Source organism: Nomia melanderi, chromosome 14 (assembly GCF_051020985.1).
Source record: "Nomia melanderi isolate GNS246 chromosome 14, iyNomMela1, whole genome shotgun sequence".
NCBI lineage: Eukaryota > Metazoa > Arthropoda > Insecta > Hymenoptera > Halictidae > Nomia > Nomia melanderi.
The window spans coordinates 5,217,999-5,237,918 of NC_135012.1; the positions used below are offsets into that span (position 1 = coordinate 5,217,999).

The 19,920-nt window shown below is 39.0% G+C and overlaps 2 protein-coding genes across 3 annotated transcripts in view; one reads left to right on the forward strand and one right to left on the reverse strand.

Annotated features, from left to right (window-relative positions):
• Arl4 (ADP ribosylation factor-like 4) overlaps positions 1 to 12,360 on the forward strand; it is a 134,310-nt gene extending 121,950 nt beyond the window's left edge. Inside the window, exon 5 of one of the 2 annotated variants that reach the window (XM_076373766.1) lies at positions 12,342 to 12,360. In XM_076373766.1, the coding sequence (XP_076229881.1) occupies positions 12,342 to 12,345 (4 nt within the window). In that variant the 3' untranslated portion in view covers positions 12,346 to 12,360. Of the gene's footprint in view, positions 1 to 9,949; positions 10,636 to 12,341 lie in introns of those variants that run through there. The other variant, XM_076373767.1, reaches the window with a different exon arrangement.
• On the reverse strand, positions 3,925 to 17,692 carry LOC116427140 (coiled-coil domain-containing protein 38). The gene is made up of 9 exons (XM_076373759.1): positions 17,542 to 17,692; positions 14,684 to 14,843; positions 12,385 to 12,595; positions 11,718 to 11,975; positions 9,980 to 10,340; positions 8,633 to 8,862; positions 5,839 to 6,162; positions 4,731 to 5,085; positions 3,925 to 4,250 (listed from the first exon to the last, which is right to left on the reverse strand). Exons 2-8 carry the CDS (start codon positions 14,800 to 14,802, stop codon positions 4,777 to 4,779), a joined length of 1,812 nt encoding a protein of 603 aa, XP_076229874.1. The 5' UTR covers positions 14,803 to 14,843; positions 17,542 to 17,692; the 3' UTR covers positions 3,925 to 4,250; positions 4,731 to 4,776.
• Positions 17,693 to 19,920: the final 2,228 nt, after the last annotated feature.

Here is a 19,920-nt window from a genome sequence, read left to right on the forward strand (position 1 = left end):
GTCGAAGACGTTCTTCCCCCAGTATCAAACGGGAACGAAGACGCTGAGAGGCCCGTGGCTCTCGCCCTCGCTGTCTGCCGTCCAATTTAATGAACCTAATTAACCCGAATGTGTAGCCAGCGGGGACGACGAGTCGACGTCAGGTTCGCTGACCCGAGAACTCGTCGAATTAACACGTTGAACGCCGTATGATTTCTTAGTCGAAAATACAGAAAATGGAAAGAAATATAATGTAAAATCATTTGATTGAATTGCGTTATTATCATTGTAACGATACATATTCCATCGAAGACATGGTAGCTACAAATTTAACCCTTAGCACTCCAGGTTGTTTTGTAATCTATCAGCAACTGCAACTAATTTTTATAGTATTCCTAGCGAAATTGAGAAATGCTATAACATTCCATCGATCTTTTGTTTTCCTTCTCAGCACAAAATTTGTATGTGCAAACCAGTTAACTGTGGAATCTAGTTGGAAAAACCTCTGGTTCTGCGCGCAATAAAATCGAAAAATGGAGCGCGTACTCGTCGAACGCAGGACGAATGCGCGTAGAGTGTATTTTAATGAAAGATCAAAGCGAAACAAAGAAGAATTACATGTTTACGTGAAGAAATAAAGAATTCATCGCTGAAAGAATTAGTATCATGTCAAGCTTTACGATGACGTGTGTACTCGTCAAACACGGTTAACTGGTTAATGACAAAGCTGTATGGACAGAGTTACGAAAGAAATCGCGAGTTCGCTCGAAAGTCACGAAGTCGAAGATGAGACGCGGCGAATTCCTCGAAGATTCAGCCGCGGACGTCGAAAACCCGAGGACGAGTGGTTCCCGCGAGACAAAAGGTCCTCTCCGGAGTTCACGGGCAGCCGAACGGTGAATAATATAGCGGGTGGTGCGTGTGTACACGGTGGGAAAGGGCGAAACGCGGGAGAAAGAAGGAAGCGAGGCAACGAGGGAAAGCAGCCGTTCGCGGCGTGTGGCGGCTGGTTGAAAACAGCCGGGCGATCGAGGGGGAGGGTTGGGCTCGTTGAAGAGCGCCCTAGCCTGTCTGCTATCGAGCAATCCTCGTTGCCATGGGGATAATCTCGAAAGGCCTCCTCGAAGTACGCAAAATCCGGGCTCCCCGTCGCCGATTTCCACGGAAACGGGCGGCCATTCTTCTGGGACCAGTCGCCGCTCGCGTTTCTAGCTCTTTTACCGCCGACCGAAAGAATTGTACCGGGAACCGGTCAAATGACCGGATTTCACCCTTTCGAAGATGATATCAAATAAAAAGAAACTACCAAAGGTCATCGGGAACAATGGAGAAATCAGTTTTCTTGTGTAAACGGTACTGGCAAAGAAGAATTATGGTATATTTTTAGTTTGATATAGGAAACGTAGGATAAAGCGTAAATATTGTGTTTTCAATTATTTGTTACAAAGTTATTTATAGGAGTAGCTACAAAGTTATTTGTAGCAAATGTTACGTATAAAATTTCTACCTTATCGGTCTAGCGTGTAGTATCTTTAGCAATTCTCTCTTTTTTCCAATTTTTTCAACGTCTCGCACGGGGATTCTGTCTTTGAGGCTTCCCCTATTAACTTTCTCTATTAACCCTTTGCACTCGGAAGGTGACTCTCAGTCACCACTTGGTTTGATGTAGTAAAATTATAAAGTTTGATGTTTAACACTGTATAACGCGTCACTATGTGAAATATTAAAGTAATTTATCGATTAAATTATTTACATTAGTCGCAACAAGCACCGTCTATATTTTATCAGAGTGTTGAATATTTGTAGTGAAAAATTTTCGAGTGCAAAGGGTTAACCCTCTGTAGGCCGAATTTTTTTTCGTGACCAGAAAGAAACGTGTGCAGTATAAAATTAACGAATATCAACCTATAAATGCAAATTAACAATATATTCGTTAGTTTTAATAATTTCATTAGAACGAGTATATCTTGTCATTTCGAAATTACAATGACGTTGAAATTTCACGCGAGAGCGTATAAGAGTTTATGTTAATTAACACGTTGACGATCATTTTGAAATCGGTGAGCGCTTCCAAAAACACACTTCTTTTTTTTGTCAGTTAGTTGGTTTTTGGGAAGTTTGATCGAGATTTTATACTTACAAATTAAAATTATTGTATTTTTTAATAAATTTTCCTAAAAAAAGGTAGACGTCTGTAGCCGTCATTTGTTTTTCTCAGCTTCGATTTCTCTGACACGCAAAAGACGGATATAGACGTTTTGGTATCTAACGACATTTTTTGAAAATAATTTAGGAAGAAATAAAAAAGGTATATTTTTATAAACATAACTTTATTCTGCACGTGATTTTCATTTACATTCTCTTTTAATGTAACACAAAATTGAAAGATACAAGAAGAAAAATTTCTAATGCCATATGAAAAATTCAAAAATTCATTTAGAGATATAAAATTTAATTTTAAGAAATATTCGTAGCATAAAGCAAATGATAAGGCTCAAAGCATTCTGTACATAAAGCTCGTTTTTTTCCAACAATTATGAAAAGAAGGCTAAAGTATTCAGAGGGTAATAAATTCAACAGTGATATACATTTTTTTAATTGTTTTATAATACTAAAAGTATAGGACTACTATGGACCTCGTTTGCATCTACAAGCACACGCAATGGACGTCTATAGACGTCATTCACGTCAACGTATTAACCGTTTGAGTGCTAAGAGCACGACGACACTCCTGTTTGTCAGTATCAATTGTAATTCTCTTACTATGTTTCCCAAGAACTAAATCAAAGTAAATTTATTTGAATAAATGTTATTCTTTGATATTTCTTTTCCAACAGTACAATATTTCTAATATAATTAGATAACTATTAAATCTTATTAAGTTTCTTTGTACACTCCCAATTACTTCCATATTTCTGGTATATACCCACAAAATTTATTTAGCACTCAAACGGTTAACCAAACAAGTCGAATCGCAACTTTACTTCGCGAGTTCCCCTATCGTTCCAACATCGCGCAGGCGAAATTCACCGAAAACTTGATAACCGCCGACTAGGCCGGCAAGAAACCCGCCGGCACGTGTAATAAATTAGCGAGCCGTCCCCTGAACCGAATGGCAAACACGTTTGTACCGCGAAAAAGCGAACGATAATTAACGAGCGGGATAATCAGATATTAATTACCGGCCGCGGACGCACGCGAACACTCGGATTTGCTTATTCAGCGTGTAAACATAGCGCTCGGTGCACAGAGTATTGATTTTCCATGGGGCGAAGGGAAGACGGTGCATCCTGCCGGTGCCATTTCTGACGTTGTTGCTACTTCAACCCCGTTTCTGTCCCGCGTTTTTCGCCGGACCACTCGCGAAATTGCTTCCTCTTTTCTTCTGAACCCTCCCTCCCCCTCTCTTACCCATCGCGTCTTCCTTCCTCCTACTCCTCGTGCGCACACGTGCCAATCTTCGCGATGATCTTCCTCGTAGCGACGCTTCTTTCTCGCTCGCGAAGCGAGAGGATGCGAAGGGACAAGCCGAAAGTGTATCCGTTTGAGTACCAGAGGTTTTTAACCCTTTGCACTCGAGAATATTTTTCTCAACAAATATTCATTATTCTCTGATAAAATATCAATGATATGTTTTACAACTAACATAAAGAAATACCTTGTATAAATTAAGTGACAGAACTAGTTTATTTCGATGTTCCACGTGTCGATACATTATATAAAATTTGATAGTGAATTCTAAGTTTGATCATTTTGTTCGGTCAAATCGAATGGCGATTGAAAGGCGCCGCTCGAGTGCAAAGGGTTAACGCTAGAACCACCGTACCAGTCGAAATGACTGGTTTCGATTTTCTTGTTTAAGAATTATTGATATCTTCGAAGCATTGAATATTTTCTTTCTTAGTGCAAAATTTGTATGTGTTGAAATATAATGATTGTGTGGTAGTTTCTTTAAGATTCATTAAAATATCTAATACGTGATGCAATATCGGAGCCTACAGAGTTCAAAGGGTTAATCAATTTGCGAGGTAGCTTGTGTATTGCTGAATCAATTTCTCTAGTAATTTAGAAGCATCCGTTATCTTTTTAACATTAACACTATCAAATGGATCAGATTTCCCTATTCCTAAATTGTTCTGAAATCTACCACTTCGTATAAAATTATTGGTAAGTAACATTTCTTTACATATCTGTATATAATAGGCGAAGACACAGTTCTTCGCTCGAGATCCTGTCGAGTTTCTCAATTCGTTGCCAGCGCAAGTGGTTAACTGAAAAAAACGATTATAAAATATTACTATTATTATTATTATTATAAACTATTATTATTATTATGATTGTACACTATTATTATTATTATGATCAAAAACTATTATTATTATTATGATCATAAACTATTATTATTATTATTATTATTATAAACTATTATAAACTAACTTATTATTATTATAGACTCTTATTGTTGTTATTATTATTATTATAAACTATTATTATTATAGACTCTTATTGTTATTATTATTATTATTATAAACTATTATTATTATAGATTCTTATTGTTATTATTATTATTATTATAAACTATTATTATTATTATTATGATTATATTACCAAATTATTATAAACCGTCCAATTATGATTATGATCATTATGATTATACACTGTTGTTGTTGTTGTTGTTGTTGTTGTTGTTATATTACCAAATGATTATAAACCGCCCAATCTGATCGAACTTATTACAAAGAGATGCTAACCTTGTCGATGATTCTGTTACGAATAACAAGCCGGGTCGCTGAGGGATCAGCTGTCCTCAGCATCCTTGTCGGCGTCCTCGATGTCTTCCGGAGCGTGTTCCCGGCGCCGGGGCTGGAAGCTCAGGTCGAAATCGTCCGGGAAACGCGAGCGATACGCGGCGAAGTCCTGCTGGCTACAGTAATCGGTGAAGAAGGTCAAATATTGCCACTCCTCGTCGGTGGGCGCAGGGGGCGGCGGCGCTGGCTTGGCCCTTTGGCTCGCTGGCTCGGAACGCCAGACCAGGGGCCGCCTCTTTATCGCCGGTGGCTCCATGACACGCTTCAGGGAAGCCAGTAATCGATGCATAAGCTCGAACTGCGACAGAAGTACAATCGAAACGGTCGCTTGACTCCAATCTTTATCGCTGCCTCGACGAATCGTGGAAGCGGAGGTTATCGGCTGAAAGGTTTCACCGTTCGCGGACGAACGTCGACATTCGTGTTTGGAAGAATCATTGAATGTCTGTGTTTCTGGTTTTGTAATGAATTATGGACAGTGTCCCTGTTGAATTGGGAAGGGATCGTAGGGCTAAGTTATCTTTATCAAGCTCAATCGGTCAGTGATACTATAAACTCTAGAGTGTCTGGCAGCTAGGATGCTAGAGTCTACAGCTAAATTTGAAAGTTTAGACGATTCGAAGTCCCGAAGTTTCGAAGCTTAAAAATTAGAAGGTTCCAAAGTTTCAAAGTTTCAAAACTTAAAAATTAGAAAGTTCCAAAGCTTCAGAACTTCAAAGTCCCAAATTTTCAAAGTTTAAAAGCTTAAAAATCAGAAAGTTCCAAAGTCCCAAAGTTTCCAAACTTAAAAATTAGAAAGCCCCAAAATCGCAAAGTTTCGAAGCTTAAAAATCAGAGAGTCCCGAAGTTTCAAAGTTTCAAAATTTGAAAAACAGATACATTCCACGCTTATTCTATCTACACATTTATTCAGAAGTATCGCGATTGGTAATAGAAGAATAATACTATAGACTCTAGGATCTCTGGCATCTATGGCTCTACAGTCTAGAGCTAAACAGCTAGAAAATCGCGATAAAACAGTAACGGAGATTAAAGTTTCACAGAGTCTGACCTTCCTAGCAGCTTCCTCGGTCTCCCTGATAGCTTTCAGCTCCTGCCTGAAGCCCTCCTTCTCGCAAGCTTGGACCACTTCCGGCGGCAGCGTGTCTAGCTCGAGGTTCAGCTCCTCGTGGGTCTTCTCGATCCACTTCATCATGGAGAAACTATCCAAATTCGCGTCGTTCGGCCCGATGCAGCTCTCGAACGCGTCCTCGATGAACACTTGGAACCGGAGCACCTCCTCGGAGCTCACAGCCTCCCGGAAAGCTCCCTCGAGCAGCGTGCCCGCGTACTTTTCCAAATCCGCGGCCCTCGCCTCTAATTGCTCGATGTCGGCCTACTTAATCGACCGTCGAGCTTTTATCGTGTAACACATTGTTGACCGGCAATTTTACGCAGAAGCTATCTAATGTCACCGGTTATTCCGTAATTAACCCTTCGCACTCGAGAGGTGACTCTCAGTCACCACTTGATTTTATACAGCAAAATTATGAAATTAAATATTTAGTATTTTAAATGAAACTTTGTATTGCTGTGTGAAATATTTAACCCTTTGAACTCTGTAGGCTGTAATATTGCAGCAGTTCTAATATTAAATGTTTTAATGAATCTTAAAGAAATTACCCTAAAATTATTCGATTTTACACATACAAATTTTGTGCTGAAAAGGGAAATAAAAGATCGAAGAAATGTTATAGCATTTCTAATTTTCGCTAGGAATACTATAAATATTAGTTGCAGTTGCTGATAGAGTACAAAACAACCTGGAGTGCTAAGAGTTAAATAAAATAAATTAATAAAATAGCTTTGTTGCTTAATTTATGTGTGAATTATCGTTAAATTAGCTTCAAACCATGTCGGTTATATCTGATCGGAAAACGTTGAATATTTCCTGTGCAAAAACTGTCGAGTGCAAAGGGTTAACCAATTGGATATTTAACCCTTTGCACTCGAGAGGTGACTCTCAGTTACCACTTGATTTCATGTTGTAAAACTATAAAATTTGATATTCAATATTCAACTGTATATAATGCATCGGTGTGTGAAATATTGGGATAAAAAGCTTTGTTTCCCAATTCACTTGCAATATTTCTTTGAGTTAACCCTCTGTAGGCCGAATTTTATTTCGTGATTGTAACAAAATGTATGCAGTATGACATTAATAAATATCAAGATATGAACAGAAATTATCAGTGTATTCAATAGTTTTAATAATTTCATTCAAACGAATGTGTCTTGTAGCTTTGAAGTTACAATGACGTTGAACGTAAAATCCTGTGTATACGAAAGTTTAAGTTGATCAATTATTTCATGGCATTCGTCAGTTTTCAATAAAAAATTAAAGAAATCGATTTAACCCAGTATATTGATGTGTGACTTCAAAGTCACACGGGCCTGTAGAGGGTTAATTTAAAAAATATCGTCTGTGTCTGGTTAGAAAATGTTAAATATTTCTAACGAAATACTTGGTTAGGTCTTGGTTAGGTCGTTTCGACGCTTCGGGGAGTACCTGTGCCGCATCAAGCGGGAGCGCGATGCCCAATGCCGGCACTGCGACGGGGACCAGGACACGGCGCAGCACACGCTGGAATTTTGTCCAGCGTGGGCTTCCGAGCGTCGGGTCCTGGTCCGCGCCATCGGGCGGGACCTCTCCCCAGCGGGGCTCATTAGGGCCCTGCTGGAGGGGGGTCAAAAACGGGGGGCCGTCGTCTCCTTCTGCGAGCACGTGATGCTGCAGAAGGAGGCGGCGGAGAGGGAGAGGGAGCGCGACTCCCATCCCTCTCGACTGGGTGGGGGGAGGGGTCGGCGGCGCCGCCGGGCGAGAAGTCCGGGACCGCCGGCTCCCCCACTTTAAGATTCTGGCCGCCGGGCCCGGGGTTCTTGACCCACGGAACCGGTGTGCCAGAGGGCCCAAGTCGTCTCTAGTTGGGGCTAGAGGCGACTCTTGCACGGGCCCTGGGGAGGGAAGGGCGCAGTCGGAGTGTTCACGCTGCGTCCCGTGATCCGCGGGGGTCTTGATCGCGTTTTCGTGCATGATGTGTTTCCATGCTGTTAGTGTTGCGTAATACTAGCGTGTCGTGTTGGCTTATACTGGGCCGGGGGGTGACACTGAGGGTAAATGTTTGGTTCCGGTGTACCCCCTGTTATGGCCGAGGCTGGAACACCCCTGGAGCTTTAGTGAGTAAGAATCTCACACTACCCCTCGCCAGCCCCAATGGTGAGGGGTGCCTGATGCAGGTTATCCAGGGTTAAAAAAAAAAAAAAAAAAAAAAAAAAAAAAAAGGTCGTTTCGACGCTTAAAAATTAGGAAGTCCCAAAGTTTCAAAACTTAAAAATTAGAAAGTTCCACAGTTTCAAAACTTAAAAATTAGAAAGTTCCACAGTTTCAAAGATTCAAAGCTTAAAAATCAGAAAGTTCCAAAGTTTCGAAGCTTAAAAATTAGGAAGTCTCAAAGTTTCGAAGCTGAAAAATTAGAAAGTCCCAAAGCTTCAAAGTTTCAAAGCTTAAAAATTAGAAATTCCCAAAGCTTCCAAGTTTCAAAGCTTAAAGATTAGAAAGTTCCAAAGCTTCATAGTTTAAAAGTTTAAAAGCTTAAAAATTAGAAAGTTCCAAAGCTTCAAAGTTCCAAAGTTTCAGTTTCAAAGTTTCAAAGTTTCAAAGTTTCAAAGTTTCAAAGTTTCAAAGTTTCAAAGTTTAAAAGCTTAAAAATCAGAAATACTTCCGAGTGCAAATGGTTAATTGATCCGATTCGATCGTCGAAGAACAGCTGCGTCTGTCCTAGCTCTTTCTGGTCAGGCAAAGTTACCTGAAGCTCGGCGATAGCGTTGCTAATCTCCTCGACTTCCGTCTTAATCTGCTCCTCAGCGGTCTCGATCGTCGTCATCATCTGGGTCATCGGCTCCGCTAGGGACTCCACGTGGATCAGAGCGTTCAGATTTTGCGTCTCTATCGCTCGGAACACCCGGATCAAATCGAACGGGTCCTCGAAGTACAATTCGGTTGGTCCGTCCGTCGAGATGTCGTTCTCGAACTGATCTGTGTTCGCGGAATTCGATTTTATGAATATGGTGAACGTTCAAGTTGATTTTTATCGATGCTATTATACGGTGTCCTCGGTTTCGGAAGTCTTTAACACTAAAACTACCGTACCATTCAAAATGACTGGTTTCGATTTGTTTGTTTCGCAGTTATTAATACCTTAACCAGTTAACTGTGGAATTTAGTTGGAAAAACCTGTGGTTCCGCGCGCAATAAAATCGAAAAATGGAGCGTGTACTCGTCAAACGCAGGACGAATACACGTAGAATATATTTTAATGAAAGATCAAAGTGAAACAAAGAAGAATTACATGTTTACGTGAAAAAATAAAGAATTCATCGCTGAAAGAATTAGTATCGTGTCAAGCTTTACGATGACGTGTATACTCGTCAAACACAGTTGACCCTCTGTAGGCCTATGTAACTTTGAAGTCACATGTCAGTATATTAGTCAGTATATAATCACAAACAGAAATTCGGCCCATAGAGGGTTAACTGGTTAACCCCTTGGCGTACCATTTACTTTCGTTAGTAAGCTCGTGTAATACTTTACTATCGACAATTTGTAAGAAATATGACAAAATTTTCCATTCTACTTCAGGTGGAAATTCCATTTGAAGATAATACATCGATAATAGCAAAATAGTTGTTTGCTTTGATCCGTGGGTAATAAACAACATTGATTCTTGTTAAATTAGTTTGGAAATCTCCATCACGAGTCTCGCTCGTCATTGTACGGCAACGGTTTAAATCGTTTGTTTGCGACTTAACCCCTTGCCCTACAACGAGTGATACTCGTGGTGAATATTTTCAACATGATTCAACAAATATATATATATATTACTCAGTTCATTCGAATTCAAAGTAAATATTATTCCTCTGTAATCAACTATTGTACTTGAAAGGAAATATAGGCATGACATATGCTTCGAGTTTTTCTCTTTTTCCAATAAATTATTGATGACAAAGTAGCCGTATCGATCAGAGATGAGAAAGAAATCATAGGCCAAGGGGTTAATGTTGCAAACATGAACGTCCGATCTCGCCGAAATGTCGACGTTCGTCCGCAAAGGGTTGAATCACAGGTGCCAGAATGGAGGCTAGAAGAGGATCACCTATCAACGAGGTTAGCGAAGCTACTTCGTCGGCCATTCGATAGCGGCCGAAAAGATCGTCGACGGAGACGGTGCACTCGCCGGATTTCGATCGATGGATCCAGTCGTGTTCCTGGCGCCAGGAGATCGGCGAGACTTGGTAGAGGAACCTCTGGCACATCTTCACCATCCTCCAGTTCTCCTCCCACTGGTACACGTCCAATCTGACCTGGCCGAACTCCCGAAACAGTTGGTTCCTCGTGTTGGTCAATTCCCGAGACAATTTCGACTCCTCTTCAGCCCGCACCAGAATGTCCATGCTAACCTCGTGATCCTTGGACAGGAAATCCTCGAAGCCGCTCACGTATCTGCGATAACGACGCTGTCGGGAAAATTTCGCTGCGATGAAGACAAGGTTGGCTTTTGTAACGTACCGTAGTATCTAGAATTGTTAGCGTAGGTTGACACGTTAACACACTGACCGCCGGCCCCGCGATAATGCGGGATTTTTAGTCTATCGTTTAATTGCTAATCCTACGTTCATGTGACATTCTAGGTATGTATAACACAAATCTAAAGTAAAATTTACAAAATCGAATCTCTTATTCTCTTCCATAAGTTAGAAATTTTGGTTTAATCGATGCTTAAAAATGTATCAATATAATCACCGACGCTCGCGTTTTTAGTAGCTGAAATTTAGCCGGCGTTCAATGTGTTAAGTGCCGCACGATTTTATAAAGAAAAATACTCGAAATGGAAAATATATGATATTAAATTATTTGATTGAATTCCATTGTTATCACTGCAAGCTCGTTTAGCTGAGTGCCACCACATTGGTTAGCATTATTTGTAATAAAGAGATGTTTTCGAATAATCATCTTTTAATTGAGTGAACTATAGTAATTCGATTTGATTGGTCACCGGTGACCCCCATGGCATTCAACGTGTTAACACGTTCAACCCGGCGCATTTTCTCGAAGTCTATGTCCGGCGTACACAAAATGACAAGTTGTTTATTCATCTGGCGTATATAGTTTATATATATATAGTTTATATATATCACATTAATATAAAAATATATAAATTATAATTAATACATAAATTAATATATATATATATTATTATAGATAGTGAAAAGGTGGATCTTCAGTAATCGAGAACTAGGAATAAATATATATATTTAATAAAATATGGAAACAACACGGACAACACATAAAAAGTACAACTCAATGCCACGGAGGCCAACACACGACTCTTGCTTCCGCAACTCTCTTACAGACATTCTCTCCCAAAAATCATTCTCTCCTCCATAAGCATTCTTCTCACTCGCACTCATCACAAACACTCGGATGCACCCCTGGAAAGCTGGCCCTGCAATCTTGGGTCAGCAACGTTGTGCAGGCCACTTTCCCTCGACCATTTTACAGCCTGTCCTTCATTCACATTCATTCTTATATTCACTCTTCTTAAAAATACCTTAACCTACGCTAAAAATTCTAGATACTACCCTATTGCCAATTCAGATATCAATTTCGTTCGAAATAATACTGTGGCAAATGAAACATTCGATTGAAGTTCTATTAGAAAATTTTCATCTCGAAACAAATTCTATTTATTCGCACTTTAACCTTTCGCATTATGATCTAACACTCAACATTATTTCCTAACGAATTATGAATAATAAAATGACTGTTATACGCAGAGATCGTAATGAGAAAATATATATAAGAAAATAATGATGAAACAACAAGTCTGACACCTTTATCTTATCCAGTCTCTTCTGCTCCTCGACGAATTGCTGTTCGATGCGAATGCAGTCGTCGGTTTCTTGGCCAGCCAGCAGACGAGTCTTGAAGATCTCGCGGAGATCGTTGACGTACTCGTGCACGGAGAACTTCTCCTTGACCACTCGGTCGTCGAACGTTTTGAAGAATTCCGGGTCTACGTCGGTGATGGCCATCGCCTCGTCGAGGTCTTTGTGCTTCTTCGCCTCCAGCTTCTCCAAGTCAACGTCGACCTAACAATCAACCCTTTGCACTCGACAATATTTTTCTCATTACAAACATTCATTACTTTCTCACGAAATGTTGCTTTCAACAATATTATTTTATTATTGTTAACAATAGTATTGTTAATTTTATTTGATTGTTAACTACAGTATTGTTAACAATTTTATTTTACTTATATAAAGGAACATCTTGCATCAATTGTGAGAATTGTTTTATTTCTTCATGTATCGATACCTTATTCGACATTTTCTATTGAACGTTTCATCATTTTCCTACGTTTCATCGAATGACTGACGGTTGACAGTCTCACAACGATCGTTATCATCGTTATTCAATAGCGATACGAAGATTCGAGTAACTTGAATTTTTCACAGGTGACGGAGGAACCGGAAGTGGGCTTCCATTGGAGTTACTTACGCGAAGACTGCGCAAGAGGTTCTTGTTCCTCCCGGCATCCACGGTGACCCCTTTCCTACGTTCCATGTCCGCGGACCGTTTCCTGGCTTTCCAGTATTGGAAATAAGAGAACATTAGGGAACATGGTGGATGGACGAAAGGTGACTGCTCCTTGTTCACGTCGATCGCTTCTCCCAAGTGTTCGTGGCCCTTCGTGAAATAGTGCTGTGTCCTGTAACAAGGACATTCGATGCAGACGAACCAGCTGCGTCGAATCACTAGAAAACTAACAGTATTATCCCTTTGCACTCAGGGGGTGCCTTGAGTGCAAAGGGATAATACTGTTCGCCACCTGATTCGGCGCCGAATCAGGTTTGAACTCCACAAATTTTCACTGGAAATACTCAATATTTCCTAATGAGCTGCAGATGACATTTTCGAAAATTGATTTGACAGGAAATCGCGCATACATTGAAGAAGGAAACTATTTTCTTTCAATATTTCATATTAATGCATTGTACAAAGTTGAATATTAAACCTCGAACTTTACAATTTAGCTGTGTCAAATCAATTATTGGCGACTGAGAGGCGCCTCCGGAGTGCAAAGGATTAACCGTTTGAGTACCAGAGGTTTTTAAAAAAAAACATGGTCAAAGAAAGTCGAACAGCGCAATAGCGCTTTCCGAATGGAATGCGAAAAGATCCAAGCGGCGCGATGGCGCTCCTTTTATTTCACGTCGAGAAAAGCCAGCGCATTTGAACGAACGGCGCACTCACAATGCGACGAAACGCTCACAATTTTTCAGACGCATGCACATCGTACCGCTACTTTTTTTGCATATAAGTAATCCGAGTAATACATTTTTTATTTCGTTGTTACCTATTATAAATTAATATACAGGGTGGAAATTATAAAGCGTTACAGTCGAATATCTCCGAAAATATCGATTATACGCAAAAATGTTTCAGACGAAAGTTGTTCGATACCGAGGGGGACATCGCGCGGTGGAACTTTTATTTTTCCTGGTGGACACTCCAAGGTGAGGTGAAGGTCAACTCCTTTCTTTTTAAATGCAATGACACGTTTTCTTATCCGCCATCAAATAGTGTGTTTCAAGACGAATTCAACGACCTAATAGTAAATACGTTTGCTTTCATTTCACTGGTAATGACTTTGATGTTGTCCCGAGTAACGCTGACATTGACGCATGTCACGTTTCGCTGTGACTGTTCGAAGGCACGAACTAAAGTACAAATAAAACGATCACACCTTTTCTCCATTTCCCTGCAAGTTTGACTTTGAATGACCTTGAGTCATAGGTCGTTGAATTCGTCTTGAAACGCACTATTCGACGGTGGATAACAAAACGTGTCGTTCCATTTAAAAAAGGAAGTTAACCTTCACCTCACCTTGGAGTGTCCACCAGGAAAAATAAAAGTTCCATTACATGATGTCCCCTTCGGTATTGAACAACTTTCGTCTGAAACATTTTTGCGTATAATCAATATTTTCGGAGATATTCGACTGTAACGCTTTATAATTTCCACCCTGTATATAGATAATAGTATTAACATAGATTAACTCTAGTACTCAAACGGATAATAATGAAAATAATAATAATAATCTTTCTTTAGGCACAGTGAAGCCGTTCAGATTAATTTAGTTAATATAAATATATTATAAATACGAATATAAAAATAATAAATAAATATAGACCTTTCACGTGACTCCTTAACCCTTTGCGGACGAAGATTCTTCGAAACATACAAAACCTTCAATACATGAAGCTAAATCATACATCAATTGCTTAACCCTTTATGTGCCGAATTTTTGTTCATTATTATAACAAAATCTATGCAGCACAAAATTAATATCCACATATGAATACGAATTAACAATGTATTCAATAGTTTCAATAATTTCATCAAACGAATATATTTTGTAACTTTCAAGTTACAATGACGTCAAACTTTCACGCCTGAGCGTATAAAAGTTTAAGTTAACTGATTACTTAATTTTACTCACCACTTTGTGTGCAGAATGAAATAAATCAACAAGATGCCAATATACTGATATGGGACTTCAAAGTTACATGAGCCTACAGAGGGTTAATTAATAGAAAGAAAGAAAACTACGCGCTGATCACTTATTGTTCGACTAATTAGATCATTCTTCCACGACTCAGTCTTCCAAGTCTGAACATTTCATCTCACCGAAATACCATCCGTCCGCAAAGGGTTAAAACGTAACCAGAAGAGTATCCTGATCGTATCGTTTCGTTTTCAGAGACAACAGATCGATCACCGCAAGACGTAATACCTGAAGGACTCCGCGGGTTGCTTGGCGGTCCACTTCCGCTTCCGGCGGTCGGCCCGTCTCGACTTCGAGGAGCACCTTTGCGCATCGGTCATTTTCCCCCGATTCATCCCGCGCTTCATTCAAGCCCAGCTTTTCACCTGTCGGTCGTTCACCTGCGACGCTTTGAAAGAACAAAACGAAAGAGGAGAACGGCAGCTTGCGACACGCGTCTCGCCGAGGATGAAGGCGGCGGATGGCCAGCATTTGATTAAAACTTTCTGAACTCTCCGCTTGTAAAGAGTTCCGTTTTCAAGTAGAACCGAGGGACGACGCGCTGATCGTAAAAGAAGCTTGTTCGGTGCATTGATTTCTTTCTCAACTCTGACCGATACACGGCACTTTGTCATTAATACGTTGAATGCCGCGCGACTTCATCGAGGAAAATACGCGAAATGCGAGAAAGATATAATATTGAATTATTGAACTGAATTGTGTTACTGTTGTTGCACGGTTTACGTTGCTGAATGTCGCTGCACTAGGTAATATTATTAATAATATAGAAATGTATTCGAATAGTCACCGTTTAACACGTTGCCACGGAAATCTTAAGCGTTTTCCCATAGAGTTTGTCATTATTATAATTAATTAATAGTTATGAATTATTTGGCGTTGCAACGTTTGCGTTACACTATTGTCAACTTAGTTGCGTTGTTAAACATTTTTATTTCACATCGATTGTCTTTATGTTACGATTGTTTGTTAGTCGTTGAGAAGCGTCAGTCACCAGTGACTGACATGGTTTGTCTTTTGTAGCAGAGAGAAGCAGGAACAATTATGAAATGTTTGACGTTGCAACGTTTGCGTTACACTATTGTCAACTTAGTTGCGTTGTTAAACATTTTTATTTCACATCGATTGTCTTTATGTTACGATTGTTTGTTAGTCGTTGAGAAGCGTCAGTCACCAGTGACTGACATGCTTAATGTGTTAATTGAGTGAATCATAGTAATTCGATTTAGTTGGGAGTCACCGGTGACCCCCATGGCATTCAACGTGTTAATGATCTATTGGAAAAAGAGGAAAATTCTAAGCATACGTTATGCCTATATTTCCTTTTAACATATTGTAAACATTGTTACTTGTGCAACTTCGTTAATAGTTTTGACAAAAGTAGATAGTTGATTCCCTTTGTATGATTGAAAGTATTTCTATTTGTAATGGAAACTCTCGGAAATATGTTAAATAAATAAACGAATGAATTGAATGTAACTGATATAAGTTGAAATGAACAAAATGGCAATGTGTTAAGTATATCAGTTGGTTACAGAGGAATAATATCTACTTTGCATTCGAATGAACCGAGTAATCTATATGTTACGGTAAATGCGATTAATTCGGAGATTACGTATAATTGCCAGTTATTATATATAATCAACGATTTTAAAAGAACTTTTTATATATACGCACTATTATATATAAGAACTATTATACATAAAAACTATTATATATATATACGCACTATTATATATAAAGTCAAGATTTTAAAAAGAACTTGACAAGCATAAATATTACTCAATTATTCTGAGCACAAATTGAATGTTATTCGTGCGTCATCAATTATTATAGTTCAAAGGAAATATAGACATAGACGCCTATTTGTCTCTTTCTTCAGTAAATCATAACAAAGTAAGCTTACCGATCGTTGTTGAGAAAGAAATCGTAAGACGTAAATTAATGAAACTGATGAATCTAGCATTGTTAACGCCTTGCACTCGAGAGGTGACTCTCACTCACCACTTGATTTCATACAGTAAAACTATACAATTTGATATTTAACATAATATTTCCTATAATACATAATTTTGAGAAATATTCAAATAAAACAGCTTTGTTCTTCAATAACGTGATTTCTCGTCGACTTAGCTTCACAAAATATCGATTTTATCTTATCAGAAAATGTTGAAATATTTCTAGAAAAAAACTTCTGAATGCAAAGGGTTAACACGTTGACTGCCACATCGGTCACCGATGACCGGAGCTTCCAAATAACTTGACAATAATTGTAATTCGTCGGACAACTAATGTCGAATGGAATTATTTCATAGCGTAAATTACTAGACAACAGTGTAACGTACGCATTGCGATACTAAATGATAAATGACTGTTCCTCTTTATCTTCGCTACGAAAGAATAAGCGATACATAAAACTCTGAAGGATTTCGTGGCAGTCAACGTGTTAAATCTACCTTCGCGCAAGTGTCAACCCCTTGCCTTACGATTTATCTCTCAACTGTGATCAATACAATCATTTTGTCATTAACCAGTTAACTGTGTTCGACGAATATACACGTCATCGTAAAGCTCGACACGATACTAATTCTTTCAGCGATGAATTCTTCATTTTTTCACGTAAACGTGTAATTCTTCTTTGCTTCGCTTTGATCTTTCATTAACCCTTTGAACTCTGTAGACTCCAATAAAGCACCAGTTCTAATGTTAAATATTTTAATGAATTTTAAGAAAACTACCTTAAGATTATTAGATCTTCCAAATATACAATGTTTGTATTGAGAAGGGGATTAATAACGGAAACACATTTCATTTACATTCACAAGACTCGAGTAATATTTATTTCTGCTAAATTCTATTTAAAATCTTCATCGCGTGTCTCGCACGATATCGTAAGCTGAGAGGTTAATTTCTCGTTTCACGAATAGAGAGTTCAATACACTGCTCCGAGTTAGTCGGCGTGGAAAGACTAAAAGCGAGATTTAGTTTTTAACGAGTGGCCCAACGAATCGCTCGATCCTCAAAGGGCTCGGTTTTTTCGACGCCTCGAGCGACAGAGTATTTCCCTGTCGAAAAAAAAAACTACTTACCTGTGTCGGAACAAAGGCTCCCGGTATCTATCGCGTTCCCTCTTCGTCGCGCGGAGGTTCGCCGGGACGTTTGGAAATAAAAGAGGAAGCGAAAAGGAAAGAGGAAGGGAGTTCGATAACCTCCATCCAGCTACCACCCTCTTTCGCCGGCTGTCACCGCTGATAGCACGCTGACGTTTCGTGGATCAGCGGTTGTCAAGTGGAATTGTTTGGCATGCGCGTTTTATTTCCGAGAGCACTTTACCCCGCGATCCTTCTCGGTAGATCGTTCCCTGTCAATTATCGGCTGCAGGGGGGTGGAAGCCTTTTGTTCGGGACGTGACGTAATATTGCGCGGAAAATTCGGGAATACGTACGTCTAATCATTTCAATGTTAACACATTGCACGCCGGATAAATTTCAGCTACTAAAGACGCGGCGTCGGTATTGATAGATTTTTAACCCTTAGTCCAGGTTGTTTTGTAATCTATCAGCAACTAATTTTTGTAGTATTCCTAACGAAAATTAGAAATGCTATAACATTTCTTCGATCTTTTATTTTCCATGTTAGTAGAAAATTTGGATGTGTGGAAAATCGAATAATTTTAGGGTAGTTTCTTTAAGATTCATTAAAATATTTAATATTATAACTACTGCAATATTGGAGCCTACGGAGTTCAAAGGGTTTTGAATAATTATTTTAATGAATAAATTTAGAAGAACTACCCTAAGATTACTGGATCTTCTATACATCCAAATTTTTTATTAAGAAGGAAAATAAAGAAACCTAAGAGATGTTATAGTATGACATTTTTCATTTGTGCTAGAGATACTATAAAAACGGCTTGGAGTTGTTGGTAGATTACAAAAACACCTGGAGTGCTAAGGGTTAAACGTATCTGTCATAAGAGAAATCAGGATATGACGATGATTTTTCAAAGTGTCTACAAATTATTCGTAATCGAAGGCAGCGGACATTTGCCGTGTCACGCTCTCGTGACACCGATCGTCAGCACGGTGGTGATTTCTAAAGGGTAAAATCGGCCGATCTCCCTATCCCTGTAACGAGTAAGACAAGGACGGAGCCAGTATGCGACAAGAACAGAGAATTTTTTTTCATCGATAAAGGCCTTAAACCTTAGCGAGTCTATTAGCCTGAGTATTCAGGGTGGAAATTATAAAGCGTTACAGTCGAATATCTCCGAAAATATCGATTATACGCAAAAATGTTTCAGACAAAAGTTGTTCAATACCGAAGGGGACATCATGTAATGGAACTTTTATTTTTCCTGGTGGACACTCCAAGGTCAATTTCCGTTCCGTCACCATCAAATAGTGCGTTTTAAGACGAATAAATGACAACGACCTATGACTCAAGGTCATTCAAGATCAGACTTGCAGGGAAATGGAGAAAAGGTGTGATCCCCTTTTTTGTACTTAATTCTCTTGTACGTAATACATAATTCTGTTTACACATGGATGTATTATTGTTGGGTTAGTTTGCGTTAGTGGTGTTAGTGAGTTAGTGTTAGTAAATAGTAGATAGTGTAAGTTACTAATTATTAGTTAGCCAACTAGTTGGTTGGATAACAATACATCTAGTTTCCTTTTTGTCAGGGAGTATATGGTTGTTTTTTTCCAGGTTTGACAGAGAATTTTTTTTTATTGGTTACTCTAACTAATTACATACTATGCCCATTTATACAGTGGACGGTTTATAAAAGATTAAGTTACATGGTCATATTACACTAAAACTAAGAGTCTACGACGAATTGCAATTTTTGAATTGCACCGCATATTTGTACTTATTTCTTATCCCAATCTACTAGTAAGAGTTTTAATATTAGCCTTAACTAAACTACCCATAGATTTTTTTTTCACTGTGCACAGATTTTTTTTTTATTGAAAAGAGGCTTAGAACCGTTCATGGTCTATTGCCCAGTGTAATGGTTACAATATCTTATTACTAGCTTATACTATTTTTATTTTTATTTTGTTTCTCTTAGTTGTCAGCCATTATTTGAGGAGTTTGGTTTTATTTTCTGTTTGTTATATCTTGATGTTGGTTTCCTTCCACAATTTATCTATTATTTTTAATTGTGTGAGATTTGGTTTTTCAAGAATTGAGTCTATTTGTGTAGGCGGAGTCCATCCTTCCTGTTGCAGTTTTTATATTAATTTTTCTCTGAGGATGTTGTGTTTGAGGCAGCTCCATAGAATGTGGTTTATGTCCTGTGTGGGGTTGCCACAGTTTCAGTTTGAATTATCTTGGATTTTTACTCTGGCTAATGATGCAGCGAGACTGTAGTGGTCTGCTCTGGCTCTGTTTGCACAAACGATTGTAGTTACCCACAGATTTTCGTTGCGGTCGATAGCGGCGCCATCTAGCGGTGGGACGTT

Bases quoted from the DNA above. Each gene is read 5' to 3' on its own strand.
- LOC116427140 (XM_076373759.1), bottom strand. From the start codon at position 14,802: ATGAAGCGCGGGATGAATCGGGGGAAAATGACCGATGCGCAAAGGTGC. The intron at 10,341-11,717 runs GTGTCAGACTTG...TTTTCCCGACAG, and splicing joins AGAGACTGGATAAGATAAAG to CGTCGTTATCGCAGATACGT. The intron at 8,863-9,979 runs GTGATCCTCTTC...CCGCGAACACAG, and splicing joins TTCGCTAACCTCGTTGATAG to ATCAGTTCGAGAACGACATC.